This window comes from Ovis aries, chromosome 17, assembly GCF_016772045.2.
Source record: "Ovis aries strain OAR_USU_Benz2616 breed Rambouillet chromosome 17, ARS-UI_Ramb_v3.0, whole genome shotgun sequence".
Classification (NCBI taxonomy): Eukaryota; Metazoa; Chordata; class Mammalia; order Artiodactyla; family Bovidae; genus Ovis; species Ovis aries.
The window spans coordinates 2,072,557-2,093,702 of record NC_056070.1 but is presented as its reverse complement, the minus strand read 5'-3'; the positions used below and the strand labels follow the sequence as shown (position 1 = coordinate 2,093,702).

Sequence of the window (21,146 nt, the reverse complement as noted above, 5' to 3'; positions counted from 1 at the left end):
TTCTCTGAATAGATTTAGCATTATAGCAGTACTAGTCAACACATACACGAGAATAAATTCTGTTGCTATTTTTATTAGGATTACATTAAATTTGCAAATTACTTCAGGGAAAAACTGACATCTTTATAATATCATTATAATATCATTTCTATCCGAGGGTAGTTTTGTTCTAATTTCTCAAATATTCATTTGTGTACTTCTGGAGTATTCTAAAGTTTTCTTCATACTGGTCTTGTGTATTTCCTAAGTTTATTCCTAGGCATTTCATCTTTTATCCTACCTTTAAATAGCCTGCTTTGGGTCCTGTGTGCTTCTCTAGTTACTGATTCTAAACTTTATGTGAAGAAACCTAGAATATTCAGAAATAACTTTGAATGAAGTTATAAAGGGAGATTAACACAAACATATGAAAATATATAAAGTCCTGATAAGGGGAAGAGCATAGCACTGGAATATTTCTAATGAGACTGACGAATAAAACAGAAAGTCAAGAAACAGACCCAAAAATATCAGAATGATCTAATGTATCTCAAATCAGTGGGTAAAAGATGTGTTGTTTCATGAAGGATGCATTTGGAAAAAATAAAGATGGAATCATATTTTCCATCATACACCAGGACAAGTTCTAAGTAGAGCAAATGTTAAAATGTTAAGATGTTAAAATCATAATCTTATTAGAAGAAAAATGGGAGCTTTGACTTCAGATTTTGGAGGTCCTTTCAACTATTCCTAAAATTGAGAAGCCATATAAAAGACTAATAGATTTGACACCTGAAAATAAAATTAAATTCTTCATTAAATAATATGAGCAAAGTTGACAATACAATACAATGGGGAAAAAATTCTGTAACTCATATCAGAAATGATAGCCTAATTTCCCTAGTACATATAAAAGCTTCCAGAAATCAATAAGAGAAAGACCAATGAAAAAATGTTCAGTTTATGTTCATGTAAAATGGACTCTTTACAGAAAAAATAAATACAATTAATCTTTATACAAATGAAAAATGCTCAAGCTCAATCCTAACCAGAGAATACAAAAATGCAAAAGATTCAAAAATATGCAAAAAAAAAAAATGTCTGAATGACATACTTTTAACTTGCTGATAGACATGAATTCAAAAATTCATATAAAAATACATACATTTTTTAATCAGAAACCCTATTGGGCCCTAATCCCTGTGGAGAAATTTTGCACTTTTTGACTAATGTGAAGTATTCAATCAGGCTTCCGAGGGTGGCACTAGCGGTAAAGAACCTGCCTGACCTTGCCTGGAGAATCCCACGGACAGAGGAGCCTGGTAGGTTACAGATGATGGGGTTGCAAAGAGTCAGACATGCCAAAAGCAACTTAGCATACAAAATACTTATTCATCTGAAATGTATTTACTTATTTAAAAATCAATTAATAAAATACATATTTATATTGATGCTTTAAGATAGAAAATGATATTTTGCTTGCCCTCAATGAAAAGCAAGTATAAACATAAGAATATTGAAAGAAACAAAAAAAATATGAAGTCATTTATTATCATTTCTCCGTCTTCACACTTGCTTTCTTTCATTAAAAAACCACTTAAGTAAGACTGTCTCCTTGAGGTCATCAGGAAGATCAAAAGGAAATAAAAAATGAAATAACTTTCTCATTAAATACTATTTTACTGTGTGTTGGGACCAAGTTCTACATAAACTAACCTGGTATATCTTCAGTAATACACTTGTCAGCTTTTTATGATTTTAGATATGAGAATTATGGCAAAGGATAAATGGGCAACAATATTATCACTAAAGTTTTAAGCCTGAGTGGTTTAAGGAATAGTAGAATCATTAATGATTCCCAGATGGCTCAGACGGTAATCTGCTTGTGACGTGGGAGACGAGGGTTTTATCCCTGGGCCAGAAAGATCCCATGCAGAAGGGAATGGCAACCCACTCCAGGATGCTTGCCTGGAAAACCCCATGGACAGAAGAGCCTGGTGGGCTACAGTCCACTGAGTCACAAAGAGTCAGACATCACTGAGCACATACACAATCATTAATATAAATGAGTAGATGGAAGAAATTATGATATATGTAGAAGGAGAGGATGAATTCAACATGGCAACTTCCAGGCAGAAAGAGTCAGTAGGCATGAGACAAACAGAACCGGAATTAGGGACAGAAAAGCCACAAAAAGTACATTTAAGATACACAACTGCATTAACAAAGAACACCTACCAGCCATTTTTCATATTCCTCGAGAGCTTGTTTATCTTTTTCTTTTTTCTCAGCTCTTTTCAGTTCTTCTTTTCTTTTCTCATGTATTTTTACTTTTTCCTTTTCCTTGAAAAAAACTTCCTTTTTTTCATTCCTATGTAGGGTAGTATAAAAGATTGGCAAGTTAAAGGAGAATATATAATAAAGATTCCCTAATGTGTCTGCAGTAAGATTGAGTACATTAATAACATTCAAGTAAATGAATTTTAGAAAAACCTAAAGTGTTACTAATTTCAGATCTATCGAAACACTTGCTATTTTAGATTACCATTTTTCAACAGCAGTTAAGTTATCTTTTCTTTTCTCAGCAACAGTTTCCTCCTCTTTCTGTTTCTTTGCTCTTTCACATTCTTTCTCTTTTTTATTTTTCTCCTTAAGGTATTCCATCTTTTTTGCTTTCCAGTTTTCAAAAGCCTGAAGAAGTTAAGAATTACCTTCTTATTGAATGTGAATATAATAAAATAGGTAAAGTACAGATAATCACTAATTTTCAAATATTTAAAATTAAGAAAGATATTAAAGCTATTGCATACTTGCAATGCTTCTCCTTTTCTCATAGCATTTTCTTCTTCAGTTTTCTTTTTGTTTTTTTCCTCAAGCCTTTTTTTTGCAGCTATCTTCTTTGCTTCCTTTTCTTTCATGGCTTTCCAGGCCTCAAATGATGCTAAGGCTTCTTCTCTCTTAGCAGCTCTCTTCTATTTTGGAAAAATAATAGTCATATGTATATGAATATTACAAATATAGATAGATATAGATATACATATAAGTATGTGTCTTTTCCTTAATGTTCATCAAGTTAGGTTTCAAGGCAATCTATCTTAAATGATTTAGAAAAATTAACTTATAAAAAATGTTATCTGAATTATTCACTATATTTTAAAATATCCTTTTCTAAGCACTTCTCAGATATTGATGTACTACCATGTATGGGAAGGAACCATTTTTGGGAAGTGTACTGAACAAATGTTTTCAGAGTAAACAGAAATTGGTTAATTGATGCTGTAAAGTGCTCATAATGAAATATTGCATTAAAAGAAAAATATCAGGGTAAAATTAGTAATTAAAAAATTTTTTTTAATTACCTCTCTGGCCTGTAACTTCCCTGATATTTTTCTTTTAATGCAATATTTCATTATGAGCACTCTGCAGTGCCAATTACCTTATTTCAGTTTAAAATTACAGTCAAAGTAGGATAAATTGGGCAAGTCGCACAGTAAGCCACAGGTCTTTGTTTTAACCCTGAGTTTTGACCGACATCAGAGCATACAATTCTTACTGCATAAACATGTCCCAAATGTTGAAAACATGGGCCAGACTGGAAAATGTTATTACTTTACTTACTTCAGTCTAATCCCATAATATTCTGTTTGCCTTATAATATTCCTTAGGATTAAATGCTATAAACTCTTATTACAGAGATAACATAATTTAGAAGGAGAAGTATGGCCACCCTCACTGAGCTGTGAAGACCAAATGAGGTGTCTGGCACTGACTATGGCAGATCAAGCTCAAACATGGCCCAGAGTCCAAGCATCCCACCTGCAGGGCTGCTCCACTCAGCATTATTTCTATTCATGGTAGTATTAAAAAACACAATGAAGGGTTTTATTCTGTTTTGTTTTGTTTTGTTTTCTTTTCTTTTTTTCAGTGGTTTTACTTTAGTAGATGAGAAACAAATGAGCATGTTGTAGGCTATGGGGCAGGAGTTAGAGACAGAAAGTGAAGTACAAGTGAGATTGAAATGAGAGCCCAGCTCCATTCAATGGGAAGGACAGGGGCAATCACTCAGGTAGAGGTTGGTCTTACAGACAAAAAAAAAATCCAAGATAGAAAAGAGGACAGTTCAGTTCAGTTCAGTTGCTCAGTCACATCCGACTCTTTGACACCCCATGAATCGCAGCACACCAGGCCTCCCTGTCCATCACCAACTCCCGGAGTTCACTCAGACTCATGTCCATCAAGTTGGTGATGCCATCCAGCCATCTCATCCTCTGTCATCCCCTTCTCCTCCTGCCCCCAATCCCTCCCAGCATCAGGGTTTTTTTCCAATGAGTCAACTCTTCACATGAGGTGGCCAAAGTATTGGAGTTTCAGCTTCAGCATCATTCCTTCCAATGAACACCCAGGACTGATCTGCTTTAGGATGGACTGGTTGGATCCTTTGCAGTCCAAGGGACTCTCAAGAGTCTTCTCCAACACCACAGTTCAAAAGCATCAATTCTTCAACACTCAGCTTTCTTTATAGTCCTACTCTCACATCCATACATGACCACTGGAAAAACCACAGCCTTGACTAGACGGACAATTGTTGGCAAAGTAATATCTCGCTTTTCAATATGCTATCTAGGTTGGTCATAACTTTTCTTCCAAGGAGTAAGCGTCTTTTAATTTCATGGCCGCAATCACTATCTGCAGTGATTTTGGAGCCAAAAAAAATAAAGTCTGACACTGTTTCCACTGTTTCACCATCTACTGCCCATGAAGTGATGGGACCAGATGCCATGATCTTTTGTTTTCTGTATGCTGAGCTTTAAGCCAACTTTTTCACTCTCCTCTTTCACTTTCATCAAGAGGCTTTTTAGTTCCTCTTCACTTTCTGCCATAAGGGTGGTGTCATCTGCATATCTGAGGTTATTGTTCTTTCTCCTGGCAATCTTGATTCCAGCTTGTGCTTCTTCCAGCCCAGCGTTTCTCATGAAGTTAAATAAGCAGGGTGACAATATACAGCCTTGACGTACTCCTTTTCCTATTTGGAACCAGTCTGTTGTTCCATGCCCAGTTCTAACTGTTGCTTCCTGACCTGCATATAGGTTTCTCAAGGTCAGGTGGTCTGGTATTCCCATCTCTTTCAGAATTTTCTACAGTTTATTGTGATCCACATAGTCAAACGCTTTGGCATAGTCAATAAAGCAGAAATAGATGTTTTTCTGGAAGTCTCTTGCTTTTTCCATGATCCAGCGGATGCTGGCAATTTGATCTCTGGTTCCTCTGCCTTTTCTAAAACCAGCTTGAACATCTGGAAGTTCACAGTTCATGTATTGCTGAAGACTGGCTTGGAAAATTTTGAGCATTACTTTACCAGCCTGTGAGATGAGTACAATTGTGTGGTAGTTTGAGCATTATTTGGCATTGCCTTTCTTTGGGACTGGAATGAAAACGGACCTTTTCCTGTCCTGTGGCCACTGCTGAGTTTTCCAAATTTGCTGGCATATTGAGTGCAGCACTTTCACAGCATCATCTTCCAGGATTTGAAACAGCTCAACTGGAATTCCATCACTTCCACTAGCTTTGTTCATAGTGATGTTTTCTAAGGCCCACTTGACTTCATATTCCAGGATGTCTGGCTCTGGGTGAGTGATCACACCACTGTGATTATCTGGGTCGTGAAGATCTTTTTGGTACAGTTCTTCTGTGTATTCTTGCCACCTCTTCTTAATTTCTTCTGCTTCTGTTAGGTCCATACCATTTCTGTCCTTTATCGAGCCCATCTTTGCATGAAATGTTCAGCGCTTTGGCTGTAATGAACCCACGGCAGAAGCACGCTGGCTACGACAGACCGTGCAGAAACATGGCCAAGAGGAGCTACCCCTCGCTCAATGTGGGGGTGGTGGCCGAGAGTGCCAGGCTGTGATGGCGCAGCATCTGCTAAGAGGAGCTACCCCAAGTCCAAGGTCAGGGGCGGCGGCTGGGAGGAGCTACCCGATGTCCAAGGAGTGGCGGCTGCGCAAGCACAGGAGCGCCAAGAGGAGCTACTCCACGTTCAAGGTCAGGAGGGGCGGCTGTGAAGAGATACCCCTCGACCAACGTAAGGAGCAGCGGCTGCGCTTTGCTGGAGCAGCTGTGAAGAGATACCCCACGTCCAATGAAAAGAGAAACCCAAGCAAGATGGTAGGTGTTGCGAGAAGGCATCAGAGGGCAGACACACTGAGACCATAATCATAGACAACTAGTCAATCTAATCACACTAGAACCACAGCCTTGTCTAACTCAATGAAACTAAGCCATGCCTTGTGGGGCCACTCAAGACGGGTGGGTCATGGTGGAGAGATCTGACAGAATGTGGTCCACTGGAGAAGGGAATGGCAAACCACTTCACTATTCTTGCCTTGAGAACTCCATGAACAGTATGTAAAGGTGAAATGATAGGATACTGAAAGAGGAACTCCCCAGGTTGGTAGGTGCCCAATATGCTACTGGAGATCAGTGGAGAAATAACTCCAGAAAGAATGAGGGGATGGAGCCATAGCAAAAACAATACCCAGTTGTAGATGTGTCTGGTGGTAGAAGCAAGGTCTGATGCTGTAAAGAGCAATATTGCATAGGAACCTGGAATGTTAGGTCCATGAATCAAGAAAAGAGGACAACTGAAGGTTAATGTCTGAAGACCCTTTATATTCTTGGCTAAGTTGTAATACTGAAGGCAATTTTTAAGAATGAAATAGGTACATGGTCACAAGAAAAAAATATTCATAATCAATAGTGCCAAAATTATTGCAGACATATAAGAAAATTTGTGTTTCTATGTTTTCATGTAAACCAGTTATATCAACTAAAAATGTATAAAGGACTAGAGAAATAAAATCAGAAATCATTTCTTTTATATACAATTTATTTCACCATTTAAAAAACAGGTGATTTGAAAATATTAAGCATTCGAGACTATTTTACTCAGTTAAAAATCCAGAATATTTTTCATTTCTATATTTCAGAATACCTGTTCATTTTGAATCCTTAAGTTTTCACTTTCAATTCTTTTAATTCTGTGCATTTCATGTAAATAAATATTTTTCTTTTCTAACCACTCCTGTGAGAAGAAGAAAAAGGCTATATGTTATGCAAAGTTTTACAAATGAATTAGAATTCTTATTTATTTCTGAAATATATAATTAAAACTTAAAAAAACATAAACCTTTCAAACTTTATATGTGCTAATATCATTCCTCTTTTCCTGATAATATTCTAATATATAACAATGAGCAAGAATTAAGAAAATAATATCTATGTTATCTTTCTCAGTCCTGGGAACAGATTTCAAAGACTGACTATGATGACTGAATATATTAACATTTTCTCTGAAATTCACAGAGACAATTTTCTATTTTCATATTTCTATGCATTAAAATTACATATTAAAATACATTTTCTATTTGTATTTTATATAAAATAAGACCAAAAAAACATCTGTTTGGAACTTTGAAAAATTAGAACAGCTTTTTTCTAGGTAAGTTTAACTCAAATACAAAAAGTCTCAGGAAAGAAAAAAATATTAAAACACTTTTGTTCGTAACAATAGAAACTTTAAGTTGAAAAAGTATAAAAACATAGATATACCATAACTATATTTTGCTTCTGTTATATTTTTATCAATTCCTATGGCAAATTCTCTTTCTTTACAATTATGATCAGTTCAGCAAAGTTTAAAGTAGCCCTGGTGGCTCAGATGGTAAAGAATCTGCCTGCAGTAAGGGAGATCTAGGTTCAATTCCTGGGTTGGGAAGATCCCCTGGAGAAGGGAATGGCAACTCACCCTAGTATTCTTGCCTGGAGAATTTCATGGACAGAGAAGCTTGGCGGGCTATAGTTCATGGGGGTCACAAAGAGCTGAACACAACTGAACGATTAACACACACAAAGCAAACTTGGCAGGAGATTTGGATTGCTCAGGTATTATAAAGGAAATGAGTTAATAAATCATCATTTCTGACAGGTCCATTTTACTCCCTGATAAAAAAATCTTATGTGATTAACTCTAATTTTAAAAAAATTTTCCTTTTTACCTGATAAACAGTTGCCCTTAGATTATCTGCTCTGTCAGGTTCTGTGTTCTGTTTCTGTGAGGGCTTTTGGTCCAAGACTCTCAAAGTCCCTAAATAGTGAGAAGCTGGAGCTGTCGATGGAATCCTCCTTAGAGAACTAGGCTTCTTTAAGAACTCAGAGGTCATTAATCTGAAAAGATCCAAATGAATCAAGAGAAACAATTACAATGGTAGAAGAAAGATTCATTAGATTTTGAAACTACTATATCTAAAAACATTATATTTTAATAAATTATAATTACTTTGAAAATGATGAGGTATTTTATTAGTACACAAAGACCCCTTCAATATAATTTAAATTTTATTACTTTAATTTACATATAGCTTCAAAGTAATTTTTCTTTTTAGGTTATTTATGATTAAAACACTTTTAAAAAACATGGATTCAAGTTACATGGGAAAAAAACAATATCAATAAGTAGGTTTTAATAGTTTCTTGTATTATTTTGCTACATTGCTGCTGCTGCACTGTTATTTAGTCGCTAAGTCATGTTCAACTCTGCAACCCCATGGACTGTGGCCTGCCAGGCTTCTCTGTTCATGGGATTTCCCAGGCAAGAATACTGGAGCGGTTGCCATTTCCTTCTCCAGGGAACAAACCCCTTCTCCTGCATTGGCAGGCAGATTCTTTACTGCTGATCCACCAGAGAAGCCCCATTTTGCTACATAAACCATCTTAAATATAAAGTTAGACTAATAACCACTAACTTGAGGTTGGTGGGAAAATCTGGCTCACCACCTCTTCTGGTATATAAAGTTATTACACCACAGCTATTTCATTTATTTTCATAATGCCAACAATGGCTTCCCTGCTATAATAGCAGATGTGAGTAATTACAACAGAGACCATATGGCCTATAGCACCTGCCATATGTACTAATTGGCAAATTCACTGAAGAAGTTTGCTGACCCCTGTTCTATTTGAGTAATGATAATTTAAAAGATGCTGAAGGTTTTGATTAGCACCTATGAGTTAGGCATCAGTGTGAATGATGATCAGTTCTTATCACTTTAATAAACCAACTTAGTGCACAGAACCTCAAAGTTTAAAGTATAATTTTATATGCGTTGGACAAAGGCACTTAACAGAGAAGGTGAATGCTAGACCTCAGCTTTATTACTACTTTATATCTACTGTCTCAGGAAAAACAGGAGAAAGAAACTCCATCTCATGAGCAATGCAGAACTTAGAGGATCCTTAATCAATCCCTTTTAAAAAGAATATATTCAACTAGGGGGATTGATCATGAAGTATCTAATTCATTCTTCTCATAAGAAAAAAATTAAGAATACCAAATGAAATTTACTTTCAAAAATTAAACTAAAACCTGCTTTGATGAAATATAAACCTATAACTGAAGGAAAATGAAAACTTTATTACCTGCTAGAGGCACTGGATGCTCTATTATTTGTTGATTTTTTATTCTTCATATTTCTATCTTGAATTGCTTTCTATTAAATAGAAAAGCAAACAATTACTCACTGTATATATCATAATTATAGTTAGAGGCCAACTGCTAGAAAGTCAATGTTTTTTGAGCAGCTACTACGTGTTAAGCATAGCGGTTATCAGGAACAAATAAGGATATCACATTTCAGGGAAACTCACTGATAGTAAACACATAAATAATGTGACTCATGAAAGTGATAAAGTAGGGTGTAATGGCAGTGACAGAGTGGAGGTGAGGAGCTACTTTAATGCAGGTGATCAGGGAAGGGCCCCTGAGGACGTGACATCAGAGCTCAGACAGCTGATGGATAGAAAAGGGCCATGTGACACTCTGTGGAGACCTTGATAGCTGTGAGAAGCAGAAGCCAGTGAAAGACGCTGAGACACAGTGAGCGAAAGAACCATGAGAGATCTCCAGGCAGTGGCGAGAAGCCTACATTTTATTCCATGATGAGAGTCCAGCAAAGAGACCTTAGGGGGAATTACTTATTCAGACTTAAAGTCACTTGGTAACAAGTAAGGATAAAGCCAAAGATTCAATCAAAAGAAACATGTTATAATCTTACTTGCTATATATAAATCACCTGTTCTAATTTAGAATTACCTCTGTTATACATTTCTAAAACCCCATCTTTAAATTCCAGAATACCATTCTTCCTTTTAAGGAATGACTTTTCTACTTTCCACAGACAGATAGGTGCTAGCACTAACATGAGAGCACAGATGTAAACACACCCCTAACTTGGCATTAGTGTTTTTCCTATGGAAATATACCTGCTATATGGCTTAATGAACCTTCTCCTTAAAATGTAATAAAAATCTAATAGCCTGTATTATAAAAGTCCTGTTTGACCACAAGTTTTCAGATAACTGTTATTTTCCCCAATAGTAAATTTAGATATCTACCAGTTAATTGCAGGAAAAACTGGAAAAAGAAAACTCAGGAAAATAGACACTAAAAATCCTCCACCATAAATTTTAACAGTATAGTACTCTAGTGTAATATAGTATATTGCTGTTTGTTGTTCAACTCTTTGCGACCCCATGGACTGTAGGCTCCTTTGTTCATGGGATTTCACAGGCAAAAATACTGAAGTGGGTTGCCATTCCCTTCTCCAGAGGATCTTCCCAACCCAGGGACGAACCCATGTTCCCTGCATTGGCAGGCAGATTCTTTACCTCTAAGTCACCAAGGCCGCCTGCAGTATTGCATAGGGACAAGTAATCCTACATATCACAAATCTGGTTCTCAAGGTAATGATAATAATATTCTTGATAATGACCCTGTCCTTACATTTAAATAGGTATGGATGCTGATAAATATTTCTTAAAAGATTTTTATTTAAAAAATTTTTAAAGTATTTAAAGATGATATCCAAAGGAATACCTTTCACTAATTCCAAACCTTCAGAAATTATTCCATACAGCTATATTTTTATAATGTGAAGACCTATAGAAATCTACCCACTTCTGGGTATGTATTTCTGAAACATTTAAAAGAATATTATGATCATATGCCTCTGAGAATTTTAAAGAAATGTTGGGCTTTGCTGTATTCACTCCAACACGTCTCTGAAGTGAAAATTCCAGAGTAAGGACCACATGGCAGTATGATATCACTGTCAGAAGATGAGTCTCACACAGACAATTCAGAAGTGCCTAACCTGGCAGATAAAACATTTAAGAGTCCTATGTGGAGTTTTAAGGTATAGTATAGAAGGCATAATTTTATATAAATACCTTTGAAGACTCAGTACATAAGATACTCTGAAGTTGCAGTGGTGGTGGATCTTCAGCTGTTAAGTCATCATTCATAATCAGTTCAGCTTTCTCCTTTTCTTCTTCAACCTCACCAACAGTCACTTGAATTTCCTTGGGTTTCTCAAGTGCAGTAGTAACAAAGTCTATCAAAAAGGAGTTCTTTTCATTTTCGGTTGATTTCAAGGAATTATGGCTTTCAGTGCGTTCTTCATTCTGATCTACTTTGTGATAAAGTTAACAGAATTAAATTTCCCTTCTGAATTAATGAGGTGGATAACTGATTCATTTGCTTTCTGCTAAATGAAAACTGTCTTTGATGTATCTTGCAAAATAGAAATGGAGAAAACAACCATATTCAACTTGAATAAACATTTTTCCAAAGTGATCTATAACAGAGAGAAAATGGCTACTAAACCTACTAAAGCATTTGGCACACCTTAGAAGAATATCATAAAGTAAATAGAATGGAATAACCATCCTGAAATATAGACACGTCACAAATGCTTGTATAAATCAAGGAAATGAGATAACAGTATCTATTCTACTTAAAAGCCTGTGTTTCTTAGCTGGAACAAAAGGCGTAGATCTCTAAGCTACCACAGTTACTAGCAATGTAGTTGTGAAATTGTACAGATACAGAGAAAACCAAGAATCAATGCAATTCTAGAAGAGTCTACCACACAGAGAATAAAGTTATCTGCCAGAGTTTTACTCCCACTAAGATGCAGTGTTGCCTCTGATAGCAAAAGGCAGGAAAGGAAGGGCTAATACTCACCATCTCAGTGCTCTAGGAACAGGCTTAGGCTCTGGCATGGAGGATTCAGTTTTGCTTTTGCAGAATTGCTTCTACTATTTTGATTCTATCACACTTTAGAATGTACAACAGAAAATCAGTGCTTTCTGTGCTGATCACCAATTTTCAGTTCTACCAGTACCTGGCCAAACCTATATCTTTACTGTCAAAGTCTTAATGCTGAGGCTTTCATTACAGCCATTTTTGGGGAACTCATTTTGAGGTAAGCTAGATATAATATCACCTTATAATTCCAATTATATGTTCATATTTGGACAGTACTCATGATTCAAAGTATCAATAATGTATTCTGCTAATCAATGTACTCAGTGAAAAGAACTGAAAAGAACAAGGACTTTGGAGCCAAAGATTCAAATTATGGCTCCATCACTGACCTTAGGTATGTTTCCCAATATCTTTGCACTTCAGTTTTTTTATCTGTAAAATGATAAAAATTATACTACATAGTAAGCACTTAATAAATGTTAGTTATACACCCCAAGCTTAGAAACAGCAATGCCTTTATATGTCATAGGACTAAGGAAAGAAAGAATGTTAACTTATTCATACATCACACTTACTGTGTGTTAACTACGGTCCTGTTATATGTGCTTCACATGTGTTAATTAATTTAATTCTCACAACCACTCTACTCTTATGCCCATTTTAAAGATCCATACATAGGGCCAGAAAGGTCAGCTACCTTCTCATGTGGTTGTACCCAGATTTAAGTCCACCTTAGTTTCAATTTAAAAGTCCACCTAACCATTATGCTGAGTGTTGGAGCAACAAATACATAACAATAGCTCACCCTGAGCGAATACTCTACTTGTGTCAAGAACTGAGTTAGTGGCTAAAATGCATAGTGTCACTTAATTTTCACAATAGCCTAATGAGTTTGATTATTATAACTTGGTGGAGTGAGGCGCTGAGAAATAAGTTCTGCATCTATAATCACAAGGTTAGTAAACTGCATCATCGAGATTAAAACTCAGGCAAACACAAACATATATTGTTCCTGCAACTATGTGAAGTATTACTCCTTTGGCATACTTCTATGGCATTCTAAGCAATACAGAAATTCACAAATAAAATAAGGTAGGATACTTTAATATAATCACCTGTAATGGAGGCTTTCTCCTCAGATCCTAGTGAAAAGGAATCTTTAAGATTTTCTTTAACAGATGATGATGGTATACTTGTTAACCGTGGATCCTATTTAAAGAAACTATGTAAGTTTAGTTCTCAAGATCTGTGGAGGGCAATAGCAGTATTAAGACTACTTCGTAACTCTGAAATATGCATTATTAGTTTTCTACTGAAACACCATAAGGGTTAAGTCAAAGGAGGTTATAATATACTTTACTTTCACATTAAGAGCTATTTCAGTTCTTTAACTGAAACTTCTAAATCGATTTTTAGCAATTTTCAAAACTACTACTGCTCTAGAATCAAATTTCAGAAATACTTAAGTATTTGACATCTCTTCCTCTAAGTATATACTTTCTAAGAAAGCATAAAGATTATAGGTCAAAAACCCTTAGTTTGAAACAAATATTAATAGTTGTTCAAACAAAAGCAATTCATAAAACCAAGTCCATGTGTGTGTGTCTTGTTGATTCAGTCATGTCTGACTCTTTGTGACTCTATGAACTGTAGCTCACCAGGCTCCTCTGTCCATGGGATTCTCCAGGCAAGAATATTGGAGTGGGTTGCCATTTCCTCCTCCAGGGAATCTTCCCGACCCAGGGATAGAACTCTTATCTCTTTTATCTCCTGTCTTGCCAGGCAGGTTCTTTGCCACTAATGCCACCTGGGAAGCCCAAAAACCAAGTAGCTACTTCCAAATATTTTAGATTAAAAAGTACATAGATTTCATGCACTTCAGTTTTCCTCAAAATTACTATATCTGAAATAAAATAATTATATATGAAATGAAGTAATTATATTTGTGCTCCTATATTAAACATCTCTTTATAGGATAATACTCTAGTCTAAGGGTGATGATACTATAAGAAGTTTTTTTGTATAAAGTTTTTTTGTTGTAAACAAATTTTTGTTGTATAAAATTTTTTATTTTTTTCCCATATATTTAATGTCAAAAGCAATAGAGAGAAACCATCTGGGAAGATGGCAGAAGTACTAAATACACCAGAGTCTACCCTAAGAGATGAAGCTTTACCCAAGGAGATTTGCAAGTTAGTAGCTTTTCTCCTGAGAAAACTTCACCAACTGTGTAGCCCAAGTAGTAGGAGGCTGCAACCCTACCAGACTTGCCTGAGGAGTCAGAGAATAGAGTTTAGGAATAGATGATCAGCCAATAAATTTGGAGAAGAGCTGCAGAGGGCAAGAACCCCAAAATCTGCATATAAAATCCACCTCAAACCCTTGGCTCAACTATGCATGGCATGCTAAGGACCTCAGAAGGCCCTGTAAAATTGTAGTAGCTAGAAAGTAAAAAAAAAAAAAAAAAAAAAAAGCAGAAGTTTTAGTCAATGTCCATGGCAACGGAGAAAGAGTTGGAAATTTGAGTCTGGCCATAAAGTAAGTATGATAGAACACATGTTCAGAGAAACATAATAGAATCTAAATTATCTACAACTTATCGTCCATAATATTCAGTATTCAATCAAAAAATTAAGTAACAGAAAATAATGACTTATACTATGAATACAAACAACGAAAACAGTCTATAGTAACCAACCCAGCGATGACCCAGATTTTGCAACTGGCAAACAAGAATTTTAAAGTAGGTTTCATAAATATCTTCAAGCATTTAGGAGGAAAAATACATACACAGTGGTGGAACAGATGGGTATCTTGTTATTAGACACAGAAAATTAAAAAAAAAAAGGAAATTCCAGAGTTGAATAGTACTGAAATTAAAAAAAAAAAATTACTGGATAGACTTAACAGCAGATCAGATATGGTAGAAAAAAGCAGTGAACTCAAAGTCTCTGAAGACAGAAACTGAAGAAAACAAAGGGTAAAAAGACTGCAGAAACATGAACATGAAAGACCAGTGAGACATATTAGAAGTTTCAGTGCACTGGAGTACAAACAAAAGAAAGGAAAATGAAACAGAAAAAAAAATCAACTTTCCATTTTCATGGAAAATATCAGTTTACAGATCCTGAAACCTCAACGAAACCCAAGCAAGATAAATATAAAGAAAACCTACACCTAGGTACCTTGTAGTCAAATTATTGTAATTCAAAGAAAAAAGATGAAGTTTTGAAAAAAAAAAGTCCTGAAAGCCGTCAGAAAAAAACTCAAAATGTTATATAATGAGTACAAGATAAATTTCTGCTGATTTTCTAACAGAAATCATAGAGTTCAGGAACAATGGAAACCTATAAAGAGCTGGAGGTAGCAGAAGAGAACTGTCAGCCAAGTACATATTCAGCTAAGTCATCCTTCAAAAATGAAGATGAAGTGAATTTTTCTAGATAAGTAAAGATTGAGCAAACCTGTCACTGGCAAATCTATATTACAAGGAAAATAAAAATAAGTTCTTAATATTGAAGGGAAATAACATTAGAAGGAATATGAATCTAAAGGAAGAAATGAGGATCCTTAGAAATGGTATATAAGTCTAAGAAAACTACAAATGTTTATTCTAGTTTATTCTACTCTTTCAGTTCTTTAAAAGTCTAAGACTAAAAGTTTAAAATCATTCACCATAAAATAACCATTTGACCAAAAAAGAGATCACAAGGAAAATTAGAAAACATATTTAAAGGAATGATAATGAAATGAAAGTGAAGTTGCTCAGTTGTGTCTGACTCTTTGCAACCCCATGGATGGAGTAGCAGGCTACTCTGTCAACAGTACTGGAGTGGGCTGCCATTTCCTTCTCCAGGGCATCTTCCCAACTCAGGGACTGAACCTGGGTCTCCTGCATTATAGGCAGATGCTTTTATCATCTGAGCCACCAGGGAAGTCTGATAATGAAAATAAATGTCATCAAAAATGGGTGCTGTTAATCAAGCATTAGAGGAAAATTCATAGTTTTTAAAAGTTTTGATAGAAAGAATAAAAAGCTTAAAATGAAGGTACACATTTTCTAACTTAAAGATAAGCAAATTAAACCCAAAGAAAATAAAAGAAAGAAATAATAAAGAATAAAAATCAGTGAAACTGGAAACAAACAATAGAGAAAACTAACAGTCAACACTGATTCTTAGAAAAGTTTTAACAAAACTGGGCAATGCCTATCAACATTTAACAAAAAAGACAGAAAACACAAACTATACATTAGAGATGGAAGATAGAATATCATAATAATTTTATTGCTACCAAAAGCATAAGGGAATATCACAAACAACTTTATAAATACAGCATCTCAGAAAAAGTGGTCAAATTTCTAAATAGACAAAAATTACTAAACTGATGCAGTATCAAATCTGAATACCAAAGTTCCTATTCAAAAAAGGAAAAAAATAAAATTTAGTATCAAAGACCTCTCCACAAAGAAAATTCTAGGCCCATTTAATTTTGCTGGTGAAGTCTCCCAATTATGGGAAGAATGATACCAAATTTTTGGTTTCATACCAAATTTTAGAAAACAAAGAAAGAGACACTCCCCAATTCATATGATACCCATGCCTGACAATAACATTATAAGGAAAATATTATAGTCTGCCTCCATAAATACAGACACAGAAGTCTTAACAAAACATTAAGAAAATCTCACACTAAAATAAGCTACTATAATCGACCAGGTTTTACCCCAGGAATACTGAGTTAATTTGACAGAAAAGTATAGATACATAATTATCATGACATTCCATCTTCCATCACTAATGGATTGCTCCAAAATCACTGCAGATGGTGACTGCAGCCGTGAAATTAAAAAACGCTTACTCCTTGGAAGGAAAGTTATGACCAACCTAGATAGCATATTGAAAAGCAGAGACATTACTTTGCCAACAAAGGTCCGTCTAGTCAAGGCTATGGTTTTTCCTGTGGTCATGTATGGATGTGAGAATTGGACTGTGAAGAAAGCTGAGCGCTGAAGAATTGATGCTTTTGAACTGTGGTGTTGGAGAAGACTCTTGAGAGTCCCTTGGACTGCAAGGAGATCCAACCAGTCCATTCTAAAGGAGATCAGCCCTGGGATTCTTTGGAAGGAATGATGCTAAAGCTGAAACTCCAGTACTTTGGCCATCTCATGTGAAGGGTTGACTCATTTGAAAAGACTCTGATGCTGGGAGAGATTGGGGGCAGGAGGAAAAGGGGACAACAGAGGATGAGATGGCTAGATGGCATCACTGAGTTGATGGACGTGAGTCTGAGTGAACTCCGGGAGTTGGTGATGGACAGGAAGGCCTGGCGTGCTGCGATTCATGGGGTCGCAAAGAGTCAGACACGACTGAGTGACTGACCTGAACTGAACTGAAGTATAGGAAAAACAGCCCCAAAGGGAATAAGAATCATGAACATTGTTGTTATTAAGTGGTGGGATTATGAGTAGATATTTTTCAATTAAACTTTCTGTCATTATATAATGTTACTTTAAAAACTTTAAGAATACTTTTTTCTTTAATCAAGGGACATAACATGCATCACAAAGAGGATTTAGTTAGGCATCACTACCAGTCTGAATAATGTACCTCAAGATTCATGTCTATCCTGAATCTCAGATGGAATTAATTAAAATGAGGATATACTAGACTAAGGTGGACCCTAAGTCAAATGACTGGTGCCTCTTTTCAGAGGAAAGTGAGGGGAGACACAGAGACCAAGGGGAAAAGGCCATGTGATGACAGAGACAGGGATTAGAGAGATGCAGCTGACAGCCAAGGCCCACGAAAGATTTCTGACAACCACCAGAAGCTGGAAGAAGCAAGGAAGGATTTCTCTCTAGAGCCTTCAGAGAGAGTATGACCCTACCCACACTTCAATTTTGAACTTCTGACCTCCAGAACTGAAAAAACTTCTGTTGTTTTAAGTCTAATTTGTGGCACTTGTAACAGCTAGTGTGAACTACCATAACATCCACTCAGTCAGATGATCTTATTCAATATACAATAACTGTTTGGCTTTGATAAGCCCATCTCTTCTCCAGATTTTTATAACAAATTAGGACATAGCACACTGAAGTTAGAGAGGCTTATATCAAATTGCCAGCTTTACTGATAAAGGTAACCTACAGGACAAGAGTGGAGTAAGAAGCCTACTGTAATCACACTTCTGGTCTGAACTGGAGAGATGCATTCATTTAGCTGTGATACAAAGGACTTCCTCTGTCTCCCTTTGTACCACCTCTCTTACTCACCTCTGAACCAGAGAGGAGTCAGAAGAAAGAAGCTTAGCCAGGTACTGTTTAGTTTTCTCTTATCTGCTTAAGCAGACTGTGGAGCTAGAATGTTCTTCCCATACTTATCCCTTCTGAAATGTGAGGTTGAAGTTTCCTAGCCGTAGTGAAATTTAAATACAGGAGACCAAGTGTTCTTCCCTAACGACAGTACACAGTAAACTCCTGATGAACTCCTGAAGGATCATATCTACTCCCATTGCGGTATCCCACAAAAGATAGGACACTGCTGTGAACACTCAATATGCATTTGTTGAGTGACTAAAACCAAATGACTAAAATGACACTGGCCATAAATTATACAATTAAAATACGTGTAAATATATACTTGCAATTAAAGTGTTGCAAAGATTCAAAAGGACTGCACTGTTTTTTCACATTTAACATTCTCTGATATTGGATGCATCTTATAATGACTGGCATGTTATAGCTTAATTAGCAGTTTTTTTCCTTCTTAGCAGTACACAAAATAATTCTGCATCTTTGCTCTATCTTACAATGCAGTTTTAGACCCAATAGAATATATTCTAAAAATTAAAGTTCCTTGTCATTTGCTGAAGAAAACATGTAAAACACACACACACACACACACACACACACACACACACACATGCATGTACACAAATATTCTCTTTCTCTTATAATCAGATGCAAAAACCTGAACTCAAAACACAATTCAGCAACAGTGCTAACCTCAGGATCAAGGTTTTCAGAGAATGCATTCTTCTCAGCTTCTGGCTGTCTGTCATTCAGCCTTGGGAGGAACGAAGGTGTGGAATGTGCCTCTAAATCTTCGTGTGGGACAGTTTCTCTATTGTCTCCTAGGCTATCTTTCTTCTCCCCATGGCTGTGCTTTTTCAACATGCTCCTGGGTCGAGGTGAAGGCTTAAATTGGCTGTCTGCTTCAAGGCTGCTGTTATTTTCTGCAGAAAAATAGAATGCTTTCATACATTTAATACAGTAAAAAATACATATATTTTTAAGATGGTCATGGCTTCTCCTACACCCCATGTGCCACCAAACTTCCCTCCTGTTTCCAAGCACCTTGCCACTCTGTCCTGCAGAAGAAGCCCACACCCTTCTCTATAAGGAACTCCAGAAAGTAAAAATATGTAATAGTTCACAATCAAAAAAAATTTTTTTTAATGGCTGCCATTCTGAAAGTAACCAATATACTTCACTCTTGTGAGTAGTTAACTATTCTACTTTATCAACTCTCATAGTATTAACAATTTTTTACTCTGTGGGAGAGTGAGAGGGCGGGATGATTTGGGAGAATGGCATTGAAACATGTATAATATCATATAAGAAATGAATCGCCAGTCTAGGTTCGATGCAGGATACAGGATGCTTGGGACTGGTGCACTGGGATAACCCAGAGGGATGGTATGGGGAGGGAGGTGGGAGGGGGGTTCAAGAGTGGGAATTTATGTACACTCGTGGCAGATTCACGTTGATATATGGCAAAACCAATACAGTATTGTAAAGTTAAAAAAAATGAATTAAAAAAATAAAAATAAATTATAGATGACATTAAAAAAAAAACAATTTTTTAAAACAAACAGAACCATGTCTTGATTTCAGCCTTTATAAAATGAGGCAGTTCAGCCATCAAACCTTTACTGAGTGTCTGCCACCAGGCCCTGTCCACATCACTCACATAAACAGATCTCAGAAAAAAGACACTGGCAATGGCCCTGTCCTAGGATTTTAGAGGTTGGGGAGGGAGATGACTGTAAACAAATAAAATTATAAGACAAAGGTAAGTGCTGTAACAAGCATGAAGATGATGTCGATACAGGGGTAGAAGAGCCAGTGTCCCTGGAAAAAGGAATGGAGAACTCGACAACTTGTGAGCTGCTGTTCTCTGAGTCCATAAAACCTCTCCAGCAGTTATTAAAATTTCTCAGTTACTATTTCCACTACTTTTAAGTTTAAAACAACAATCTAATGCTGGTATACTTTTAGCCCTCAGAACATGATATACAGGTATTTTACATGAACTTTTCCCTAAATTTCACCTTTTATATATATACATTTCTCCACTGTCCTACCAATGTATTCTTCTGACAAAGCTGCAAAATTGAATACCTTTCTTTTTATTGGTAAGTGGGGTTATAAATCCTGCTAGAAGATTCTAGAGTCAGACCTAATTGGAACCACTATAAATGTTTAACTGCCAATTTTAGGTATGTCCTAAATTCTGGTCAAATGTCCAATTAAAAATCCAAGAGTTATCCTATATTCCTCCCTCAAAATCCAAAGCGTCATGATATCCTATTGACTCTACCTCTAAATATCTCTCATTTATCCCACTTTCTGCAACCCCACTGTCAGTTCCTTATCCAGTCTTGCCTAGATTACTGCCTCAGCAATGTTTATAAAACACAAATCAGATCACACCACCCCTCTCCACAAAATTCTTCAGTGGCTCCCCATCACCCAGTCCTGCAAGTTCATTGCCTCTGAACAGTATAAAGGTTTCAGTCTCGTCCCTGGCTAGCGGTGCTGCCTCGTCGCTGGCACACTCCCCTGGTAATCTGTCCTGATATGCTGGGCTCGCTCTCCTTCTGCAGTTGGGCCACCTCTCTTGCCACCAAACTTTTACCCTAGTTCTTCCTTTGCCTAGGATGTCCACTTCTGGCTTCTCCTGACAAATGCCTGCTTGTCTTTGGAATCTCCATTTAAGCAGAATATCATATAAAGCTTGATAAAAGGTTTTGAGTCTTTTTTACTGTAATAACAACACTG

General features: G+C 36.2%; 1 protein-coding gene across 21 annotated transcripts in view; it reads right to left on the bottom strand.

Annotated features, from left to right (window-relative positions):
* The window catches only part of MAP9 (microtubule associated protein 9), a 57,003-nt gene that overhangs the window by 26,714 nt on the left and 9,143 nt on the right, over positions 1 to 21,146 (bottom strand). For 6 of the 21 annotated variants that reach the window (XM_027980316.3, XM_027980312.3, XM_060400914.1 and 3 more), the window contains 9 exons: positions 19,089 to 19,318; positions 13,198 to 13,291; positions 11,263 to 11,504; positions 9,454 to 9,524; positions 8,034 to 8,202; positions 6,971 to 7,060; positions 2,790 to 2,951; positions 2,525 to 2,670; positions 2,218 to 2,350 (listed from right to left, as the gene is read on the bottom strand). In XM_027980316.3, coding sequence (XP_027836117.1) covers positions 2,218 to 2,350; positions 2,525 to 2,670; positions 2,790 to 2,951; positions 6,971 to 7,060; positions 8,034 to 8,202; positions 9,454 to 9,524; positions 11,263 to 11,504; positions 13,198 to 13,291; positions 19,089 to 19,318 — 1,337 coding nt within the window. Of the gene's footprint in view, positions 1 to 53; positions 2,351 to 2,524; positions 2,671 to 2,789; positions 2,952 to 6,970; positions 7,061 to 8,033; positions 8,203 to 9,453; positions 9,525 to 11,262; positions 11,505 to 13,197; positions 13,292 to 19,088; positions 19,319 to 21,146 lie in introns of those variants that run through there. The other 15 variants (XM_060400913.1, XM_027980313.3, XM_060400915.1 and 12 more) reach the window with 7 other exon arrangements.